The sequence below is a fragment of the Pinus tabuliformis genome, chromosome 2_1 (assembly GCF_031772625.1).
Source record: "Pinus tabuliformis cultivar Carrire ecotype Pingquan chromosome 2_1, CPIR1, whole genome shotgun sequence".
Taxonomy (NCBI): domain Eukaryota; kingdom Viridiplantae; phylum Streptophyta; class Pinopsida; order Pinales; family Pinaceae; genus Pinus; species Pinus tabuliformis.
The window spans coordinates 376978947-376998904 of NC_142299.1; the positions used below are offsets into that span (position 1 = coordinate 376978947).

General features: G+C 39.2%; 1 protein-coding gene across 1 annotated transcript in view; it reads right to left on the reverse strand.

Moving 5' to 3' along the window:
* The window catches only part of LOC149200428 (L-arabinokinase-like), a 481920-nt gene that overhangs the window by 286208 nt on the left and 175754 nt on the right, over positions 1-19958 (reverse strand). Inside the window, exons 14-16 of the mRNA XM_089399573.1 lie at positions 19514-19570; positions 12927-13105; positions 12659-12827 (exon numbers count right to left, since the gene is read on the reverse strand). Of these exons, the coding sequence (XP_089255699.1) occupies positions 12659-12827; positions 12927-13105; positions 19514-19570 (405 nt within the window). The remainder of the gene's footprint in view (positions 1-12658; positions 12828-12926; positions 13106-19513; positions 19571-19958) is intronic.

The window sequence follows — 19958 nt, forward strand, 5'->3', positions numbered from 1 at the left end:
TGGTTGTTCTTGAAGTTTTTGGGCACAAGGGCCAGAGTGCTGAATTCTCGTAGTATTCTGGAGTTGGGTACCGAGGTTGTGCCCAGTTTGGCAGGGAGGTTTTGGTCATTTTGGTAACGGGAGCAGATTTGGAGCTACAACATCTCAAGATCGACTTCATTCATGGAAACCAGGTAGGTGTCTGTGTATTAGATTGATAAATTCTTACTTAAATTGTAGTTGCTAAATTTGGATGTATTTAGGAAATTAAATACGAAATAATAATTGGTTTAATCTTTGCTTCAAAATTCTGCATTTTAACTATCAGAGTAAGTCCATTTGGGTATTAGAGTACTACATTTTGGTATCAAAGCTAATTATGAATCCTTGGGATCTTATAGGCCTTAGAAGTAACTAATCCTGGTAGATTTGTATAAGTATCCACCAATTAAATTTGGGTAGCAGTCAGATTAGTCTCCATACTATAAGTTCGTTCATTCTGATCCATGGCTCATAATTTTCTAAGTCTGGCATACTATCGTAGTTAACAGAAATTTTTTTAGTGACTCAATCATGTGAGACTTATCTTAATTTAAATGTACAGTTGAAGATATCCTTTAAATTACAATTGATTTCAGAAAATTTTCTGTATCATAATTTAATCTCAGAACACATAGAGAAACACGCTACCTAACCACTAAATAAATTGCAATTTAGTGTTCCATAGCAATTTAGCGTTCCAATAACAATACGGTGTAGCTATTAGTATTATTAATGAATTATCCAGTGTTCCACGGGGACGCGTCCCCCAGGGTGGGGTGCGTGCACCCCACGCACCCGGGACAAGGAGACTCTCGGGGATGCGTTTCCGCATATCCCCCTTTTGGGGAGACTCAGGGAGACGCAAGGGGATGCGTTTCCCCAGTGCGGGAGACTCGACTCCCCGAAAGGGGTACTTCTGGGCGTCCCCCCCAAAAATGGGGTTCTTCTGGGCATCCCCCTGAAAATGGGGTTCTTCTGGGCATCCCCCTTCATTTTTGTCTAATTACCCTTTATAAACCAAAAAAAAAATTTAAAAAAAAATGAAAATTAATTTATTAAAAAGTCATAAAAAATAAAAATAAACTAAATTAACAATTACAAATAAAAAATTACATTAACATTGAAAAGTTAGGGTTAACACTACTTTTCAAGTTTTCACTCTACCGCCATTCATTATGCTCTTACCTCAACGCATTTTTTTCTTCCATCTGCTCCTCAAAGCTTCAGCGCATCCTCCCTCTTCTCCACGCAGCAGCTTGCTGTTAGGTTCAGCACTTAGCAGTTACGTAACACGTTGAAAACTTGCAGTGGCATCCTCCATCTAGCTCCACGCAGGCGGCAGGCGGCAACGTATCAACGATTCAGCAAACTTGCAGTGGCATCCTCCCACACAGGCGGCAGGCGGCAGCGTATCAAGATTCAACGATTCAGCAAACTTGCAGTGGCATCCTCCCACGCAGGCGGCAGGCGGCAGCGTATGAACTATTCAGCGTAATCTTGAATATATTGAAGCTGGGCCTCTTCATTTGACTACCGAATTCAAACAAGAAAAACTCGTTTCTGAGGTGATTTTGTGAAGTAATTTCGTGGATTTTTTGTTGTCTCTGAGGTGGTTTCGTTGGGCTTCTCTGCTCACAAGTCTTGGGCTTTTCTGGTCATAATTTCTGGTTTGTTTTTTGGAGCAGTATTTTACTATTTTCACTTTGGAACTGTTGTCATACTCTTATTGGACCTCAGTCTCAGCCCTGGGAAAAGGACCGATACAGACCTGTGACAAAGGCAGATCTCAAAACTGAAACTGAAACAGCGTGCTGCCGCTGGTAATTTTTGTTTTGTCTAAATTTAAAAATTTTAATTCGATTCAGCCTTCACTGTTCAGGCCATGTATTACTTAATGTTATTATTAAACTGTTTTAACTTTTACCAAACCCTCCACGCAAGCAGCATTGCTGCTATACCATCGCCCTCCACGCAGCCGGCATCTTTGCTGTAACTGTAAGCCTGTAAAGTGTAACGCTGTTCCAAACTTCCACGCAGCTGCTCCAAACTGTACACAGTGAGTTTGACTGCAATTTTTTTTTATTTTTTTTCATGTTTCACTGTTTCAGTGTTAAAGTTTTGAAGTTTTCTCATTTACATGGCATTAAAAATTAAAAAACTCAGAACTGTAAATTCAATTGTTTGTCAAATTCACTGTTAAATTTTTTTTTTAAAACTCAGAACTGTAAAATTTAAATTGTTTGTTAAATTCACCGTTTAAATTTTAATTTTTTTTAAGCAAACCCTTCTTGCAGGGCATTAAATAATACAAAATCTGCAAAATAAACTATTTGCAAAATGAGTGACAGCAACCAAAGTGGCAGTGACAGTCAAACTGAAAATGAATATGATTCTCAAACTGAAACAAGGAGTCCTCTTCAAACTGAAATGCCATCAACAAGGAATGAAACCCATGTCAGTAGTACAGCTAGTGCTGATGTCATTTCAACGACTCCAACCCCATCAAAGTCATTGGCAGAATATGCAAAGGGGACATTCAATCCAAGCAAACCTCTTTTGCTATATGCTACCAAAATCACTGGCTCTTCAACCCAACCAAAACCGGGAAGCACAAGAGGTGGGACACGCCATTGGAAATGCAACATTTGTGCCCATTCTTGGGCTGGGAGTTATAGTCGTCTCAGGATGCATCTTTTGGGTGTAGGTGGCAAAGGGGTTAGCATATGTTCACATTTAACACTGTTGCAAAAATCAGAGCTCTTGAGAATGCAAATGGCAGCAGATGCAAAGGGCATGTTCTCAAGCAAAAATGTCATGGCCCAACCTCAAGAAAATTTTAATGAAGCCACAAGCTCAAGAAGAAAATCAAAGAAAGATATGCCTCCACCATCTCATATTGGGACTAAGGGTTCCCGCTCTTGTGCAGTGGGACCAACTCTTGCAGGGATGTATAGTAAGTTGAACCGTGATGATACAGATGATGCCATTGGCAAATTTCTTTTTGCCAACGGAATTCCTTTCCATGTTAGTCGTTCTCCTTACTACAAGGAGATGGTCAAGGCAATTGCAACAGCAGGACCCTCATATGTGCCCCCAGGTGAACATAAGTTGAGGACAGTGATATTAGAAAGGCAAGTGGCCAATATTAATGTGCAAAAGGAAACTTTGAGGCAGACATGGGTGAGGGAAGGTTGTTCTATTGTTATGAATGGGTGGACAGACATTGTCAAACGTCCACTTATCAACATCATAGTCACTTGCCGAGAGGGGCCTTTCTTTCTTAGAGCTATTGATTGTTCTGGAAAGCGCAAAGATGTAGCTTTCCAATTTGAGCTTCTTCGTGATGCTATAGAGGAGGTTGGCTCTACAAATGTTGTACAGGTTGTGACAGATTCAGCGGCAGTGTGTAGATCAGCAGAATTAATGATTCAGAGTAAATACAGACATATTTTCTGGACCCCTTGTTGTGTGCATGCACTCAATAATGCATTGAAAGACATTGGCCAAATTGAGTGCGTATCTAACTTGGTGACAGCTGCAAGAAATGTGCAAATGTTTATTTGCAATCACCACACCTCCTTAGCCATGTACAGGTCTCATGCGAGGAAGGAATTCCTCAAGCCTACCAATACCAGATATGCTAGTTATTTTCTTTTATTAGAGAGGATGTTGGAGGTGCAATCAGCATTGCAGGCCATGGTTGTGACTCCAGATTGGAACAGATGGGCAGAATCCAAGACAGAGGAAGGGAAGAAAATCAGGATTCAGATATTGGATAATGATTGGTGGACAGATTGTGGTTATTTGGTGTCACTCTTACGTCCTGTAGTTGAGGTCATTCGCTACACTGACACAGATTCTCCTACTCTTGGAGAAATCTATGAGACTTTTGATAGCATGTTGGATCAAGTAAGGGTGGCCATTCGTGAGAAAGATCCTTCCTTAGAGTTCTATATGACTCAGATTCGACCCATTATTCAGCGTAGGTGGGATCGAATGAATACACCTTTACACATGGCGGCATATGCACTCAACCCAAAATGGTATGTGGCAAGAAGTGGTAGAATTCTTCCCATTGAAGATCCAAAGGTCAAAAAGGGATTTCGAGCAACCATTACAAAGATGTATAGTTCAGAAGAAGGGAGATCCATTAGGAGACAGTGGATGCAATTTGCAAGTCTCAGTGGTCCCTTCAACAAGCCGGATGCAAGGGAAGATCGCAATGATTTAGGCCAGACTGACCCCATTGGTTGGTGGACCATGCATGGGGATAAGGCTCCAGAGATCCAACATCTTGCTATTCGCTTATTGTCTCAGATTTCTAGTTCCTCTGCAGCAGAGAAGAATTGGTCCACATATAGCTTCATCCACTCTATCAAGAGGAATAGACTTTCCTCTAGGAGAGCAGAGAAGCTAGTTGCAGTGCATAGTTCTCTACGTCTTGCACATAGGAAGACACCAGAGTATCGGAGGGGACCAGCAACACGATGGGATGTGGATCCAGAGGATAGTGCACAGATAGATGATGAGGATGGACCAGATGAGTTGCAGCGTGGTTTGGTTGGAGTTCCATTGGTTACTCAAGAGAGTGACTCTGACTCAAATAATAACATTCCCATTGATGTTCCTGATGACTTCATGCAGCAGATGGATGTAGAGGACCAATCATTGAGATTGTGTCCTTGAAGTTGATTTTATTTTCAGTGTTCATTTTCCATTTTTACTTTTAAGTTTTAACATTTGAGTTGTGACACTAGATATTGATGACCAACTCTTTACTCTTAACTATTTTTGTGTTTGAAACTTTGAGTTATATAAATTGAAAATTTTAATTTAGTGTTCAATTTAGAATCTAGAAGACTAGAATGATGAATGATGAATGATGAATTTTCAATTTAATTTTTAAATCAATGATTCAATGTAAATTATAGAATGATGATTGATGAATGATGAATGATATGGATCAATGTACATTGTATTTGAATATTTCATATTGAATTTTATTATTGAATCTTATGGTATTGAATCTTGATGAATTAGCATTATTGAACAATGAATATGAACATGAAAATGTCAAAATTATATACATATATAATATATATAATTAAAAATTATATTATATATACCTCGACGTCCCCCCGTCTCCCCTAAATTTCCCTAAAAATTCAGGGTTCTCCCACACGTCCCCTTTGTGCGTCTCCCCGCACCCGCGTCTCCCCGTCTCGGAGACTTGGTGGAACATTGGAATTATCTATAGTAAAAAAATGCAGCTGGTCCAAATTGAAATGGACTCTTATATATCTTCCGTTCACTCAAATGCCTATGTGCGATAAACACAATGTAACATTATCTTGAGAAAAATAATGAACATTTACTAGATGACGGGTTGGATGTTGCAGCACAGTCGGAGGAGTTATGCAGCCTGTTGACCCCTACTGGTCAACTACCCATGCAGTGCACCCCGTCTTTTCTTGACAAGAAGAAGCAGCACCTGATTAGCATGTCCGTGCCATCCTGCCATCATCAGCAGTTTGATCTTTCTGATTGTAAACCCAGTCTGCATGTATTAACTGTAAATAATCTTAGCAGACATGAAGTCATGTATGTAATTTGCCTAGGTGGACCTAACTTTTTGATGATAATCTACGTCCCGGAAGGTTTTTTGTCTCACCGATCCACGGATCGGCAGAGTTTTCCTTCAAACCTGACCCCAAAGCCGGGATTGATTTTGTCATTAGAACTTTAGGAGAATCCTAGTGTGTTGATCTGCTAGATTATCGTTGTGTCGCAGAGCTGGGTGTTTTGTGAGGGTCTGTATTAAATGGGTTTGTCCCTTAAAGATGTAATTTTGTAAAAGTCATGATGTAATGTATCCTGAGGGTCGAGAAATGTTGTAAATCCCCTCATGAGTCCCAGGTCCTAGGTCCTAGGTGATGTTTCCAACGGCTTAGTTTGATGATCCATCTTAAAATGAATTAAAAAATTAAAAATGAATAAAAATAATAAAAAATTAAAAAAATGAAGCAAAAACCCTAACTAATAAAATAATAATATTTTAAGTTAATAAATCGACGGATGAGATCAAGAGATGTCTTGATCCTCATCAGCGGTCGAGATCAGTTCTACATGGATCACCCAAAACTAGCCGTTGGGATCATTTCCTTTATATAGGGTCTTAGGGGGTCATTTCAGATCATCTGATCTGTGAGTCTGTACTGAAAAGCTCTCTTGTAATCTGATTTTCTGGTTAATAAAAAGACTTTGGGGTCCAAATCGTGTTGGTGTTACTCTCCGGAATTGCTGTGAGATCTTTAATTTTCTGCATATTTCAGTTTTCACCCATTTATCATAGCTTGTTTTTAGAGTAGTGTGAGCACAGGTATCTTGTTCACCTGCTAGGGTTTGAGGGCTGCTAGGGTTTCTGAAATAATGGCAGGTATCTCCATTATTTCCTGAGATCTAGCAGCTTTCTCTCTCTCTTTGCTGATGGTTGCTTGAGATGTGCAGGAAAACATCTTTTGAAGGAAATTTTGTGGGCGTTTCGGGGAAGTTCTCGGCTGAACCAGCCAACTCCCGCAAGCATTTTCTGTGCAGAGCCCAGCTGATTGTGCCCTGGGTTAATCTTTTAAGTTTTATTTCGTGTTTTACATTGAGAGATTTTTCTTTCTGTTCACAGTGAAGTTCAAAATTTCTGATATTCTGAAAGTATTTCTGCTCTTATTTGCTGAATCTGGCTATTTCAGGGGCCAAAAATCTGTAAATTTATTAGCTGTCTTAGGGTTTAAATTTTTTTTCTGTTCTAGGGTTTTAGATTTTGCTTTATGCAGATTTGATTAGGGTTTTGTCGTTTTTTTGCAGGACTGCCATCAAGGGTAACATTGCCGGCAACAGAGAAAAAAAAAAAGAGGGGAGTTCAACAGTGGCATTTTTTCCGCGTGAATACCGTCTACTGCCATCTCCATTGTTGCAGCTTTCAAAACGCAACCCTGTGCACCAAACCGAAATTTTTTTTTGCTGCTTTCACACTCAGAAAACGCCCAAGAAAATCGTGTTTTGTTGAGCCAATTTTTGTTGCTTTCATCAGTGGTGATTTTGGTCGCTGGAGGCTTCAAAGCGGTGGCAAATAGATACATAGGCTCAGCACATGAAAGCATCACTTCCTCAGCGTGAAAATCCGTCCACGATTTGTAGTTACGGGCCAGATACATTGTATGCGTTACCAGCCGTCAAGCTCAGCTCCTTAAATCGCCGCCGTCTGTTTTGCTGGAACCCGCAACACTCTCAAATGATCCCAGTCCGCCATCAAGGAGACTTTATGCGGTAATTTCTGTGTCTTCAGTAAAATCGATTTCTTGTGCTGCGCATCTATTACGCCATTGAAGCATCCCTCAGATGCATACGCAGAGAAACAATAACCCCTGCGTTTCAAGCAAACATCCACGCAGATTTCTCACGGGTTCTGGCGTGAGTTCAGTGCATTTCGATTCAGGTAACGTTTCATCATTTTCGAATAGCTGCGTTTGGGATTTATGGTGATATGTATAGACGCGCCTCAGGTAACAAATATGTATCGTTTTTTTTTTTGCTGAGAGGTATCGTAATGCCCAGGCAAATCGATTTTAGTCTATGGTCATCACTGCGCATTCGTTTTGTTTGATTTACGTTACCGTAGGGTTTTCAGGCTGGTTGCATTTATTTACTTTAGATTAAATGTGTTAGTCGTAGGTTTAGGGTAATGTTTTAGTGTAGATTTTAATTCCATATAGTTTCATTTATATTTTACTTTAGATTTTGTTTATTAGTTTTTTTTTTAGATTTAAGTTTATGTATATATTTTCTATAGTTTTAAGTTTGGTTGAGTTTTATAAAAAATCAAAAAGGAAAAATGCGATTTGGCTTTAGATATTAAATTTCATTTTATTTTTTTATTTTTTAGGTTATATGCATATACATATTTCAACTTTTAGAGTTAGATTTGTTTTTTTATTGAAATTTTGATTAGTTTTATTTAAAAATTGTTTAGATTTAGTTTTATTTAAAGTTTTAGATTTAAGATTTTAATTTTTGTTTTAGGATAGATATTTTTATTTTAAATTTTTGGATTTTTTAATTTTCTTTTTTTTTATAATATTAAAAAATAAAATAAAAATAATATATATAAAATAAAATAAAATAAAAAAAAAAAAAAAAAATTGAAAAGCATAAAAAATTTTCGTGGAAAAACTATTTTGTCAGTTTCAGTTGTTTTCATGTTATATCTTTCATGCTGGGATCTAAGTTTTTCAAGCCGAGTTGCGAAATTGATATCTGGTTAATGGTTTATAATTCTCGTGGTATTTTAAGGCATTTATCTTTTAAAGCTTTCAGTTGCCGGATATCGTTTTGGTCACGTGATTTAGCTGATAATAGATGGTTGCTGTTCATGGTCCATGTTTCTTTATCATTTAAAAAGTAATCATTTAAGCATTAACTCCACAAGGCACTGGTCTTTTCATTTCTAAATCCATTTTAGTGTTTCTCTTTAATCGCGTCTCGTGTCTCCCACCCAACTGGTCGACAGTTGGTCTCCTCATCTCACAGGGACTACCCCCCTTAGCCGCGGGAGACAGGCTTAAACGGAGGGACCGGGGATCAGAGTGACAGCCCCCGGTCCGAGCGTTGTCGTGCCAATCCGCGCGACAACACAGCCAAAGTCTTAATTTAGTTGAGGAAATGCTAAATAAATTACACGTCTTTTGTTGTATATAGTCTCCAAGAATCTTTCAATACGTTAGATAGCAAGCGATCTTGCTCCGTAGCAATAAGTTAGAATATACCTCTCTGTCGGGTATGGGTGAATCGGAAAACTTCTCCTTCCCAGTGGTGATGTGGCCTTCATACTGTGTCGGGTATTCTGGAACAGGGGTACTTTTCCCCTTTTCAATCACCTTCCAATCACGCTAAAGATTTTATTTTTATTTAACGACAGAGGAAATCAAAAGATTTTATTTTTATTTTTGAAAACCATTAACAACTGAGAGGAAATAAAGTGTTCATTAATGGCTGCAGCTTGATATTGAAAACAAAGGCATGGAATTTTAGTCATTTTTATTGAATGAACCCTCTCCATACAGAAAGTGGTTGCAAGGGGATGTTGGCTGCCAGCTGAGGACCATCTTGGAGAAAAAAATTCTCCTAGGGATATCACCCACAAAATGGTGGGTAACAGGGCTATTTGTTCATTAGATAGGATGCTTCTGGAACCGTCCACCTTATGATTGTTGGGCTTCCTCAAATTTCATATAAATAGAGGGAGGGGAGAGTCTTTTCACAACTTGTACTTGTTAACCCATGTAATTACATACTTGTGTTAGAGATGTGAGAGCGAGGGTGAAGATGTCCTATTGTATTCTTCATCATGTGCATTTTCTCCTTTTTTTCTTGAGCACTATAGTTCTTGGAGGAATTTCAAGGGAGAACTAGGATTAGGGTTTTACGGTTTACCCAAAGGAGATAAATAAGACTATGGTTTTGGAAAAACCCTAGAGGAGAAAAGGTATCATTTTATATTGTAGCACTTGTGAGATAAGATAATATAAGATAACTTTTAACAATGTCCAATGAGTGACTACAAAACTAGGTCAATGGGACTAAATAATACAACCAATATGAATAAATGTGGGAATGCAAGCACAACCCTTCAAAAATGCTTAAACTAAGATCAAGAAAGAAAGGAACCTATAGGGACACATCCTAAAGATAAAACACATGTATATATAACCATGACAAAGGTACAATGATACAAAATTTAAACACGAAGAATGTCAAAAGTTGGAAAAGTGGACAACTCAAAGACCTGGCAAGAGAAAGGGAGTACGAAAGAGATCAAACAAACAATCCAGTGATGTCAAAGTCGCTAGGGTTTGATGCCCAAAGGTGATTGGGGGCCGGGGGGCCTGGGTACTAGCTCACTATCAAAGTCCTATGGAACCATTGGGGGCAAGAGGGGGGGCATTTATATGATCCTAGGGGAATATAGGAGCAAGGGATACTTGTAGCATCCAAGGTCGAAAGAAAGAAACTTTGGAGACATCAAGCTACTCCTCTAGATCTAAGAGGTAATCTGATGGGTGCAAAGCACCTTGCTCAAGGTCCATCTAAAGTTGATCCCTCTACTGCTCTAAGCATGTATTGATTGATGCACATTTCAGCACCTCTGAACTAGTCTCAATGATATCAAACAATCTCCTAGACGGGGTTGGGAGCTGAGGATAGACACAAGGTCTCACCAATCTCTTGTATGTTGTACTCTAGCACTCTAGCCACCGCTTGTTGCTATAATCTCATGGATTAACATGAAAGTATGAGGTGACCATCCTAGTCATCCCAAGACAAGGCACAACATGTGGGAACTAAGATTTGTGCTTGAAGATCTCCTTGATGAAGAGGGCTAGGCATATCTGGTCCTCATATTTGACGAAAGTTGAGAGGGATCCCCCAAAGTCCCTATAGAGGCAATGATAGCATCCTCTTATCTCATAATAAAGGGGGCATCAAAAAATGAGGTGTTCTCTATCTTCGGCTTCTGTAGTTGGCACATCAAAGATAAGAAAGAGTTTTGTGGCATTTAGCATGGCCTTTTGTAGCATTATCAGCCCTGTCTATGACTAATAATATTTGTTGTTTGTGTTGATTTTTGGTAGCATCAGATGTGCTCTAAGTCTCAAATTGTGCAGGGAGGCTTAAACATATGTATTCTCCAATACCCAGAAATCGTTTTGGAAAATTCCACCCGAAGGCAGTTTTATTAAAATAATTAATTATTTTTAATGGGACCCTAAGTCTAAACTTATGAAATTAAAATAATTAAAGGGTATTAATATAAATTGTGGGTGAAACTTCTAGAAGGTAGCGGATGTCAAGTCAATATGATCCTAGTCATTGATTAGAATCTAATATGGTTCATTGATTGATCAACGGGAGAGTTATAAGAAAAGGCTTCATGGGCACTTGGAGAACACAAAGAAAGAGTTCAGAAGATCGAATTTCTGAAGTACAGCAGTTGCTGGTGAGAAATTCGAAGTGAGCTTTTGCAGTGAGGGCATAGATAGTATCCGCAAGAGGGAATTTTTTATGGGCCGGAGAGTACAAGGCAAAGATGGAAAAACGACGTCTAGAGAAAGGTTGACGCTGACCCACGCAGAGCTAACATAGTCACAGCACAGAGCCTTGAGGAAGATCGAATTACTACTGAGGAAATCGAGCTTCAGAAGTAGGGAGCTAGGGTGTGAGACCAGGAGGCTGGAAATCAAAGTTTTTGGGCAGCATAAGATCCGGAGGAAGAGCAACACAATCTCCAGCTAAGGTGATGCAAAGACTGCATAGGGTTGACGCAGATCTGCACAGAGGTTGACGTAGGAGGGACGCAGAGCCTTCTTCCAGCGAGATCAAGGTCAGATTCTTCCAATGACAGGATGAGATCATCTCACTATTTGTTTTGTCCAATTTCTCTCTGTATTGGATAGCCAGTTGGGCTTCCAACGAACTGTACTCAAATTTACTACTACATAATAATAAAACCCTCAGAGTTGCTGCACCGGTTTTCCCGCATTGGATTTTTCCGGGGACATTTGTCCAAAAATAACTGTGTCATTGTGTTGTATCTTTTTCCTGTTCAGTTTCTTGTTTCAGCATATTATTTTAAATAGTGAATGTTGCAGTTGTATTTACTTCGATATTTACTGTAGAACATACTAAATAACTTGTATGGATTAACAAGTAGGAGAAGTAACATCAGTTTACTGCAGTAGGGATTCCGGGTTAAGGAATTTTCACAGTTTGCTGGTTTTATTACATCTTCACCCACTTTCAATCTCTATTTGTCACCTAGACTCCATAGCCCAAGGACAAGGTACTGGGCCTTGCTTGACTTATTTTATCTTTAAAATGACTAAAAAGCATTATCATTCTGCAGATCTGATATTTATATCAGCATTTAGAAGACAGTTCTATAGTCTTATGAGGGATTTCCCCTTGTGCCATAGGAGAGAAGGCCTAAAGTTAGAAGGACAACAGATGACAATAGGTGATGTCCTCAAGTTTCCCTAGGGTTTGAACTTTGTACTTGATGATTGTACTTATCCTTAAAAGTGCATAATTTAGATGTAAGACTTCTTATAAAATTCATAAATTAAAAAGTGAGCACATAACTTTATCAACTATATCCACTATCATTGCAAATCCAATGAGACAAAAGTCACCACATGAAAATTGACTAAACAGCTAAATATAGGTGTATCAAAACTGGGGCTAATGTACCTATACACACATAATATACTAAATTTCACATGAAAATAAGATACATTTAATCTGGGCAGCATAAAGAACTTATCTCTTGCCATAAGTTCTTGCCATGAATGTTTGGCTAATTATTTGTACCTAGGAAATAACTTCTTCAAGAATGGTTAAATGGATGATACTCGAGTTAAATCCATCTTCTATGCTTGAATTGATCAAATAATTAATAAATAATATGATGTGATCATCATGTTCATATATTCTATAATTTCCAAGTACAGAAAAGTTTCATGACAGGTAGATATATCCAAGTAGAAACAGTTATTTTGCAATGACATGATGAAAAGGAAAATAATAAAACCTCCCAATTAAATAAGCCAGCCGCAGCCACGCGCTCACGAATTTGGCGCTTTTCTGTTTTATCATTTGAATTGAAATCAATATCCAAACTTGCCAAACTCTTCAAGAAAGCAACTGTGTCTGGAAAGCCATGTATGTCTCCGTGGAGAATCTCAAACTCCTCAATGCCTCTTAACAAGTAGAAGAAAAATTGGATTAGTAAAGCTAAAAGAATTATGTCTGAATTGTAAAAAAATAGAAACCAAATGTACCAATAACTTTGAGCTTACAGTTCTTCAGTGGAAGTGACATCACGATCATTTTTCTCTCCAGAAGGCATCAGAGAGCATAGACCAAGCTCATTTTCTGTATGTGTATACCACTCTGGAATGCCAGTATCCCGTCCAGGAATCCTCTGTAACTGAAATCCAAGAACAATGGCATCTCGCAACCTTCTTGCTCCGCTATGCTACAAAGTATTAAATAGAAAGAGTCAAAAACCTCAAAGTGCAAAACAATTTTTACATTCTAGAATAATTTCAGATGCACTTCCTTGACAAGCCTACATAGAAATCTGAAGATCTTCCGACAAATTCTTACAGCAGAAGCATATTGAACATGCCATAGATAGATGTCCTTTTGTAGCATGAAATTCCTTTTCGCATGGGAGCACAAAACGAATTCATAACCATCAGAGGATCAAAGGACACATACATAATGTATTTTCAGACAAATAAATCTTTTGTCATACAATTTTAAGACTTAGTTTATGAAAAGAGCAAGTGATTCTCAACTTGCAACTTGTTTCAGCGAACAAAGCTGGTTCCTTATACAGATAACTACATCACTTGTTAAGAGGGGTGAGAAAAACCTGTGAATGATGAGAATTATGCCCACATACAGCCCGCTGGAACTTAATAAGGAATTTGCAATAAAGAGCTATTGAATTTCATAGAAGCTTCCCCGTTTTAAATCTTATAAGAGGACTTCTACTACCTGGCATAACACAACATAACATCAGTCTCTCATCTGACATATGTTGCGCAATACTTCCTCTATGATGCTCATCGTGCAACAGTGAGATGCAGTTTTACAGAGTCAATATCTTATGCAAATGATATTGCACCAACACCCATCGATATTTGATCTCGAGTCAATTGTCTTCTAGCTATGGGGAAATTATGGCATCTAACTTCTGTTAGCTCGATGGAAGTTTTATTATAGAAATATTGTTATTATAATTTGATAACGCACTTTATTATGAAGTGAGTCGTGGGTTGAGGATATTGTATGACAAAAAGACCCAGAAGTCTCCACCAACATCCCTATGGCGTAACAATCATAGAGACATCAAGTTAACAAAGAACCCAGTAATCCATGCATACAAAAAACATATACAGTTCGTCACCACAATATGTAATGTCCCTTCCTAAATTCATTTGGAACAAGATTAATCTCTACATTTTGGGGCCAATTTTGGAGGAGATGGGACCCATTTGATTTTATTAGGAGACTTAGACTTTAGTAGCAAGTTATTTTGGTTTGGTTAAGTTATACGTGGGGGCCACCCACACTAGGAAATATGCCCTCCCTAATTCAAATTGCATAAGAGGGAAGTCAATGGTCAAGTGAGGGACCCACGATGGAGGGAAAATGGAGGGAAAAGAGCTCCACAAAATCCATAAAAGGAAGGCAGCAGTTCTCATTTGATCATCTTTGGCATATCGAATTTCTCTTTGGTTGCTCGAGCTGCTTAGCCAAGTCATTTGTTGTTTAGCAAGAGTTCTTCAAGAGGAGAGCTCACCCTTTCTTCAGGGGACTTCGAGTGCCACCCTAGAGAGGTTCATCTATATTCTTTTGGTGGAGGTTTTCATTGTGATTTCCAGCAGTTGCATCCATCGTCTCCAGGTGGTGCGTATTTCTGGAGGACGCAGTGAGGAGAGGCCGAGTTGTGATTGTGACATCTTTCAGAGGAGCTTTGGTCGGGAGAAATTCTGAAAAGGAGGCTTAGGTGTTTGGCTGCCATTTGGGTGAGTTTTGGAGCTGGAGGAGAGAGCTTCTATTCAGTGTGACTTTCGCACTTCCTGGGCCAGCGCAAAGGGAGAATATTGTGCACACGTGGGAGGTGGAGACTCAGCTATTGTGGCTGATCCTTGTCGGGAGAGACAAGGGAAACACTTGTGGAGGAGATTGCTACTTTTCTAGAGCCTTGGAGGAGGATTTTGTTGGCATCTTTGCAGGTTGTGTGCTTCAGCAGTCTTGGAGGGCATAGGGCCTCTTGGGGGTCGATTTTGGGAGGTCAGAACTAGACCAAACCATTTTTGAGTTTTGTGAAAATTCCTAGATCTAACAATCTCCGGAATCCTACTGCAACCAGCTGAATCTACTTCACCTAGATTGTAAATTACATTATAAACTTATTTTAGATTTCTTCATGAAACATTGAAGTAAATTACTGAAGCAACCTACACCAAATTAAATATGATTATGAAACATGGAACCTGAGCAAGGAAAATAGAAACACATATGACACCCTTATTTTTGGACAATAGTCCCTGGAAAAACCCAATGCAGGAAAACCGGTGCAATAGCTCTGAGGGTTTTATTATTATGGAGGAGAAAATCTGAGTACAATTCTAGGATGCTCAACTAGCAATCTGATACAGAGAGAATATTGAACAAAAGACTAGTGAAATGATCTCACTCTGTCACTGGAGAATCAGTGACTGATCCTGTTGCACTGGAAGCTCTCCGTGGTTTCTGTGCAGAACTGCATCACTCCCGACGGTTTCTGCGTCACCCCTCCTGGGTATTACGTTGCCCCTCTTCCAAATCCTCGGATGGCTGAGAAAATCGAACTTCTGCCTTCCGAACTCACACCCCGACTCCCGGCAACTGAAACTCGACTTCCCTCAGCAGGAAACTCGACTTCCCCTCAAGGACTGCGTTGCCTCTGCGTCAGCACTGCGTGGGCCAGCGTCAACCTTCCTCTGGACATCTTTTTGTTCTCCCTCTGCCTCGTACTCTCCAGAAATTCCTTCTTCCAGATTCTCACTGCCCCTCTGCTGCAAGAAATCTCCTCAATTGATTTTTCCTCCTAAGAACTTCTCACTTCGGAAAATCGATTTCCTTGATCTCTCTGTGTATTTTCCAAATGACCCTCAAACCCCTTCTTATATCTACCTGTTGGACAACCAACGGTCTAGATTAAAACATAATCAAAGGCTCATATCGTTTTGGCTTGATCCATGGCTTTTTCTAGAAGTTTCACCCCTAATTAGATTATTACCCATTAATATTTTAATTTTCCTAAGTTTAGAATTAGGAATCCCATTAAAATTATTAATTAATTTAATAAAATCACTTCTGTGTGGAATTTCCCAACACGCTTTCTGGGTTCTTTGGAATACATGTGCCCAAGCCTCCCTGCAAAATTTGAGGCTTAGAGCACATCTGATGCTACCCCAAATCAACAGGTTTTGGTGGGTTTTGGTCAAGGAGCTTAGGGTTAATTTTGCAACATTTTCTTAGCACCAGAGGTGGGGTTTCTAATAGTTCCTTTCCAACCAACGGTGCAGTTTTCTGGGCAGCACAGAGCATTAGTGGAGAAATCATTATTAGCATTTGAGAGCATTATTTTATCACTTGGGTTCTATCACGCTTGCCATTGAGGCAAGCCCAGGTGCATTTCTCCATACCATTGTACTTGCTCCATTGGATTAGTAAAATGGCTCGATTGGTTCTTACTTCTAGAGTTTTTATGAGTATTTGTTGAATGTTTAAAAAAATTGTGTTGTAATTGTTTTTGCTTTACATATCACTGTTTATCCAAATTTGGAACATTACAGTGGTATTAGAGCCCAAATCTTGGCTCAGTCATGGGGGATTTTCCTATCAGTGAGGAGGACCGATAGAATATTACTTACAGGAGGCAAAGGTACTGGAGCAGGGAGAGGGAGTTGGAGATCACTCCAGACACGAGGACCGTGGGAAGGCAGTGGTAATAGAAGACATGGGGGAGCCCAAGAGTAGAGAAGAGATTGCCTTTGACAGTCTCTTGAAGCCTCTGAGCAATTTAGCAAAGGGGCAAAAGGAGATGTTGGATGAGATCAAAATGCAGAACCGGGAGCGGAGCACTCACTGGGAGTTTCTATTTGGAGAGACTTCGGGGGCCTCTCAACAACTTGATCATCTTTCACCCACTGCGCAGCCTCCATCATCGAGTGGGCCAACTCGAGCCACTCTACCTTCTTTCTTACCTTTGGCACAAGGTGAACCGGGAGGAGTTGAGGATCAATCACCGATGAGGCACCATTTTAGGAAGTGACAGTCCATGGGAGAAGACTTCAGAGAGGCACTATCTTTCAAAGACTTTTGCCAGCTCAAACAGAATGAGAAAGGGAAGGGCTATGGAGCCCATGGTACGCAGAACTATGAGTTGCAGTGCACCATTGGGAAGATGTACTTTCCCACCTATGATAGAAATACCAAGTGCACAGCACGTGCAAATGGAAGCATCGAGAAATACGAGGAAACATTTGCTTCCATTTGATCTCGTCCACATCCTAAATGTATACATGTGATGGAGGGAGCAATCGTGGAGGCATGAATTACCCATTTCCTCAGTTTGCTTTTTCCACCCCTCTAGTGCTTCTTTTACTTCTTTTTTATAAAGCTTTGATAAGGAGCATAGCTTAGGTGCCCAAGCTTGCTTTTAATGATGCATCATTGATTTACACCTTAGTTGCATGAAATGCCGAAACGTCTAGAAGTTTTTGAAATAGGTACGGCTGGAAACGCAAGCCCCAAAAAATGGAAAGATCGAGCAAAACGTCATATATATATATATATATATAGCGCATCTTGCAAGAAAAAAGAATGAGACACATGACATTTTAGAAGGAAAACCCAATCTATATTAACTCTCATAGATGATTAAATGATTCAAAATCCAAAATTATCATTTATAAATGAGGTTGTACATCCAAGATTATGGGTCTTTATACACGAGACTTTACATCCAAAATCAGCCTTTATATGTGGTTATATGTGCTGAAAATGAAACATAACATGAGCTAATGACAAGTACAATTACATATCTTATAATCCTAATCCTCATCTTCATTAACAAAAATAGAACAAGTTTGTTTAGCAGAACTAGAGCGTGGATTGATTAGAGATAAATTAGTTTGTGGAGTGATTAGACATAAAATTTGGTGTTATATTACATCTATTTTGGCCATATATGGGCTCCACAACCTTCTTGGGTGCTCGAGTGAGCCTGTAGAAGCAAAAAGGTCACGAAATTAGGGAAAAATTGGGCGGAAACGGGGCAGATGTGGGTTGAAACGTTTCAGTGACATTTCCAAATCAAGAAACGCCACCCAAGCATTTCAGTCGTGTTTCAGGTAGTTTCGGGCACAGGTGCACCACCCTGGGGGTCATTTCCTGAAACATAGATTTACCCCTTAATGAAGATTCAACTTTTCGCTCATCGGGGTTGGGGCATGCAAGGGTTCCTTTATTATGTGATGGAGCATTTAATGTTCAAGAACCGGGCGATGTCTAATGAGGGGGATAGAGCTCATGCTAGGTTTTTTCCCATGCGCTAATCGATGTCCCAACCATCTTTTGTGTTTTAACTTTTCTATTTCTTTTATTGTGGCCATCTTATGTTTTTATATTTCTTTTAACTACATCAACCTTCAGGGCATAATTTTCTAGCCCTGACTCAAGGATGTGGATGTGAGGGTGCCAATCCCAATGAACCAATGATAGCAAACCCGAAGAATGGATGTGAAATCAATGGAACGATGAAGAGTGTTAAGTATGGAATGATCATCGACACACCAGTTCAATCCAAGTTTCCCAAGTAGTGTTCCTCCTATAACCCTAAGGCCCCAAAGCCTAAAGGAGGTCGCCCGGGACTAAGGCCAAAGACTAACCCCCACGATAAGGTGAGAGTACAAGTTTAAAGTCAAGATCAGTCAATCATCCAAATCACCCCTTCATCCATGTTAGAATTCCCATAACATTAAGTAAAAGCACATGACTGCAAAATGGTTAGATTACTTGCCGAGTGGTGACCCACCTTCCTTCAGGAGGAATGTCAGATGGTGGGAGGTGCTTGACCAGTGCAAATGGCAAAGAAATGTGGCATATCATCATTTACTGAGCAATGTACAGGGCTGCTGGCTAGCTGGCTGTCCAAGATGGGAGAAAAAATTTCTCCTATGAGGTTACCCACTTTTGGTGGGTAATGGATACTAGATAGTAAAAATAATCATTGAGAAAAGTATGCAACAATATGCACCTAAAGAGTCCTTAGTTCAAATCTCCATGTATGTTTCCATGATGAATTCCTCTAACCTATGGTATTGCTATAACAAAGGGGACAGATAAATGTCATTTACAATACTAAACCATGTTTGGCCCCGTTGCTTTACAGGACATAACCCACATTAGGGGCATCCAACAGGCATAGTGGTGGGCTATATACACCATTTCCTGCAGTCATAATTAATTTATTTTGGCCTGCATATTCACTTCTATATCAGATAAAGGATTTTACAGTTCAGGCTGACAAATTTATTTATCTTATTATTTCAAAAAATTGGCAACAAATTTTGTATTTTGTAATCAGCACAAATATTCACTTCTTAATAAACCTTTTACAACAAGAAGACAACATAGTGCAACAGATAACACCATTATAAAAGTATGGAACTCCACTTTATGCTGTCTATCACAAGTCTCACTTGTCATCCAGTAGATCACAACCTTGATTCTCTTGCAACAAATTTCCATTACTCTAAAGTGTATTTCACTCACCACAGAATACAAGGGAGAGAAGAGGCTAATAGACATGAGTAATCACCTTCTCCGAAGTGTAAACTTTTCCAATAGCTGTGTTCTGCAAAATAGTTGCAGCTACCTGTAAAACAATAATATTAGCTATTGCTTTAAACTTTCCTCTTTACAATAGCCAATTTTTCTCTCTGATTCCATAACTCAATGACTCAGCATACATTCCAGAACTTATTGAGCAAAGTCCAGTGTCAGCAGAATCTTTGTTAAAAACTGAAACAAAGCCTGATGCCTGTTGAAACCTGCTTGTTTGTACAAATAAGAAGAGCCGTGATGCTAATGCTCAACTATCATAAAATCTTCACAAAAAATATATGATTGCTATTCCTGCTCTTAACCATGGAATCAGAATTACAATCATGCTGACATAAACGTGAAATATCTAATAGACTCCTAACCAAAAAGCTAGCATCAATCTTGCTCAATGAAGGAGGCAAATCTCTAAATATAACAAT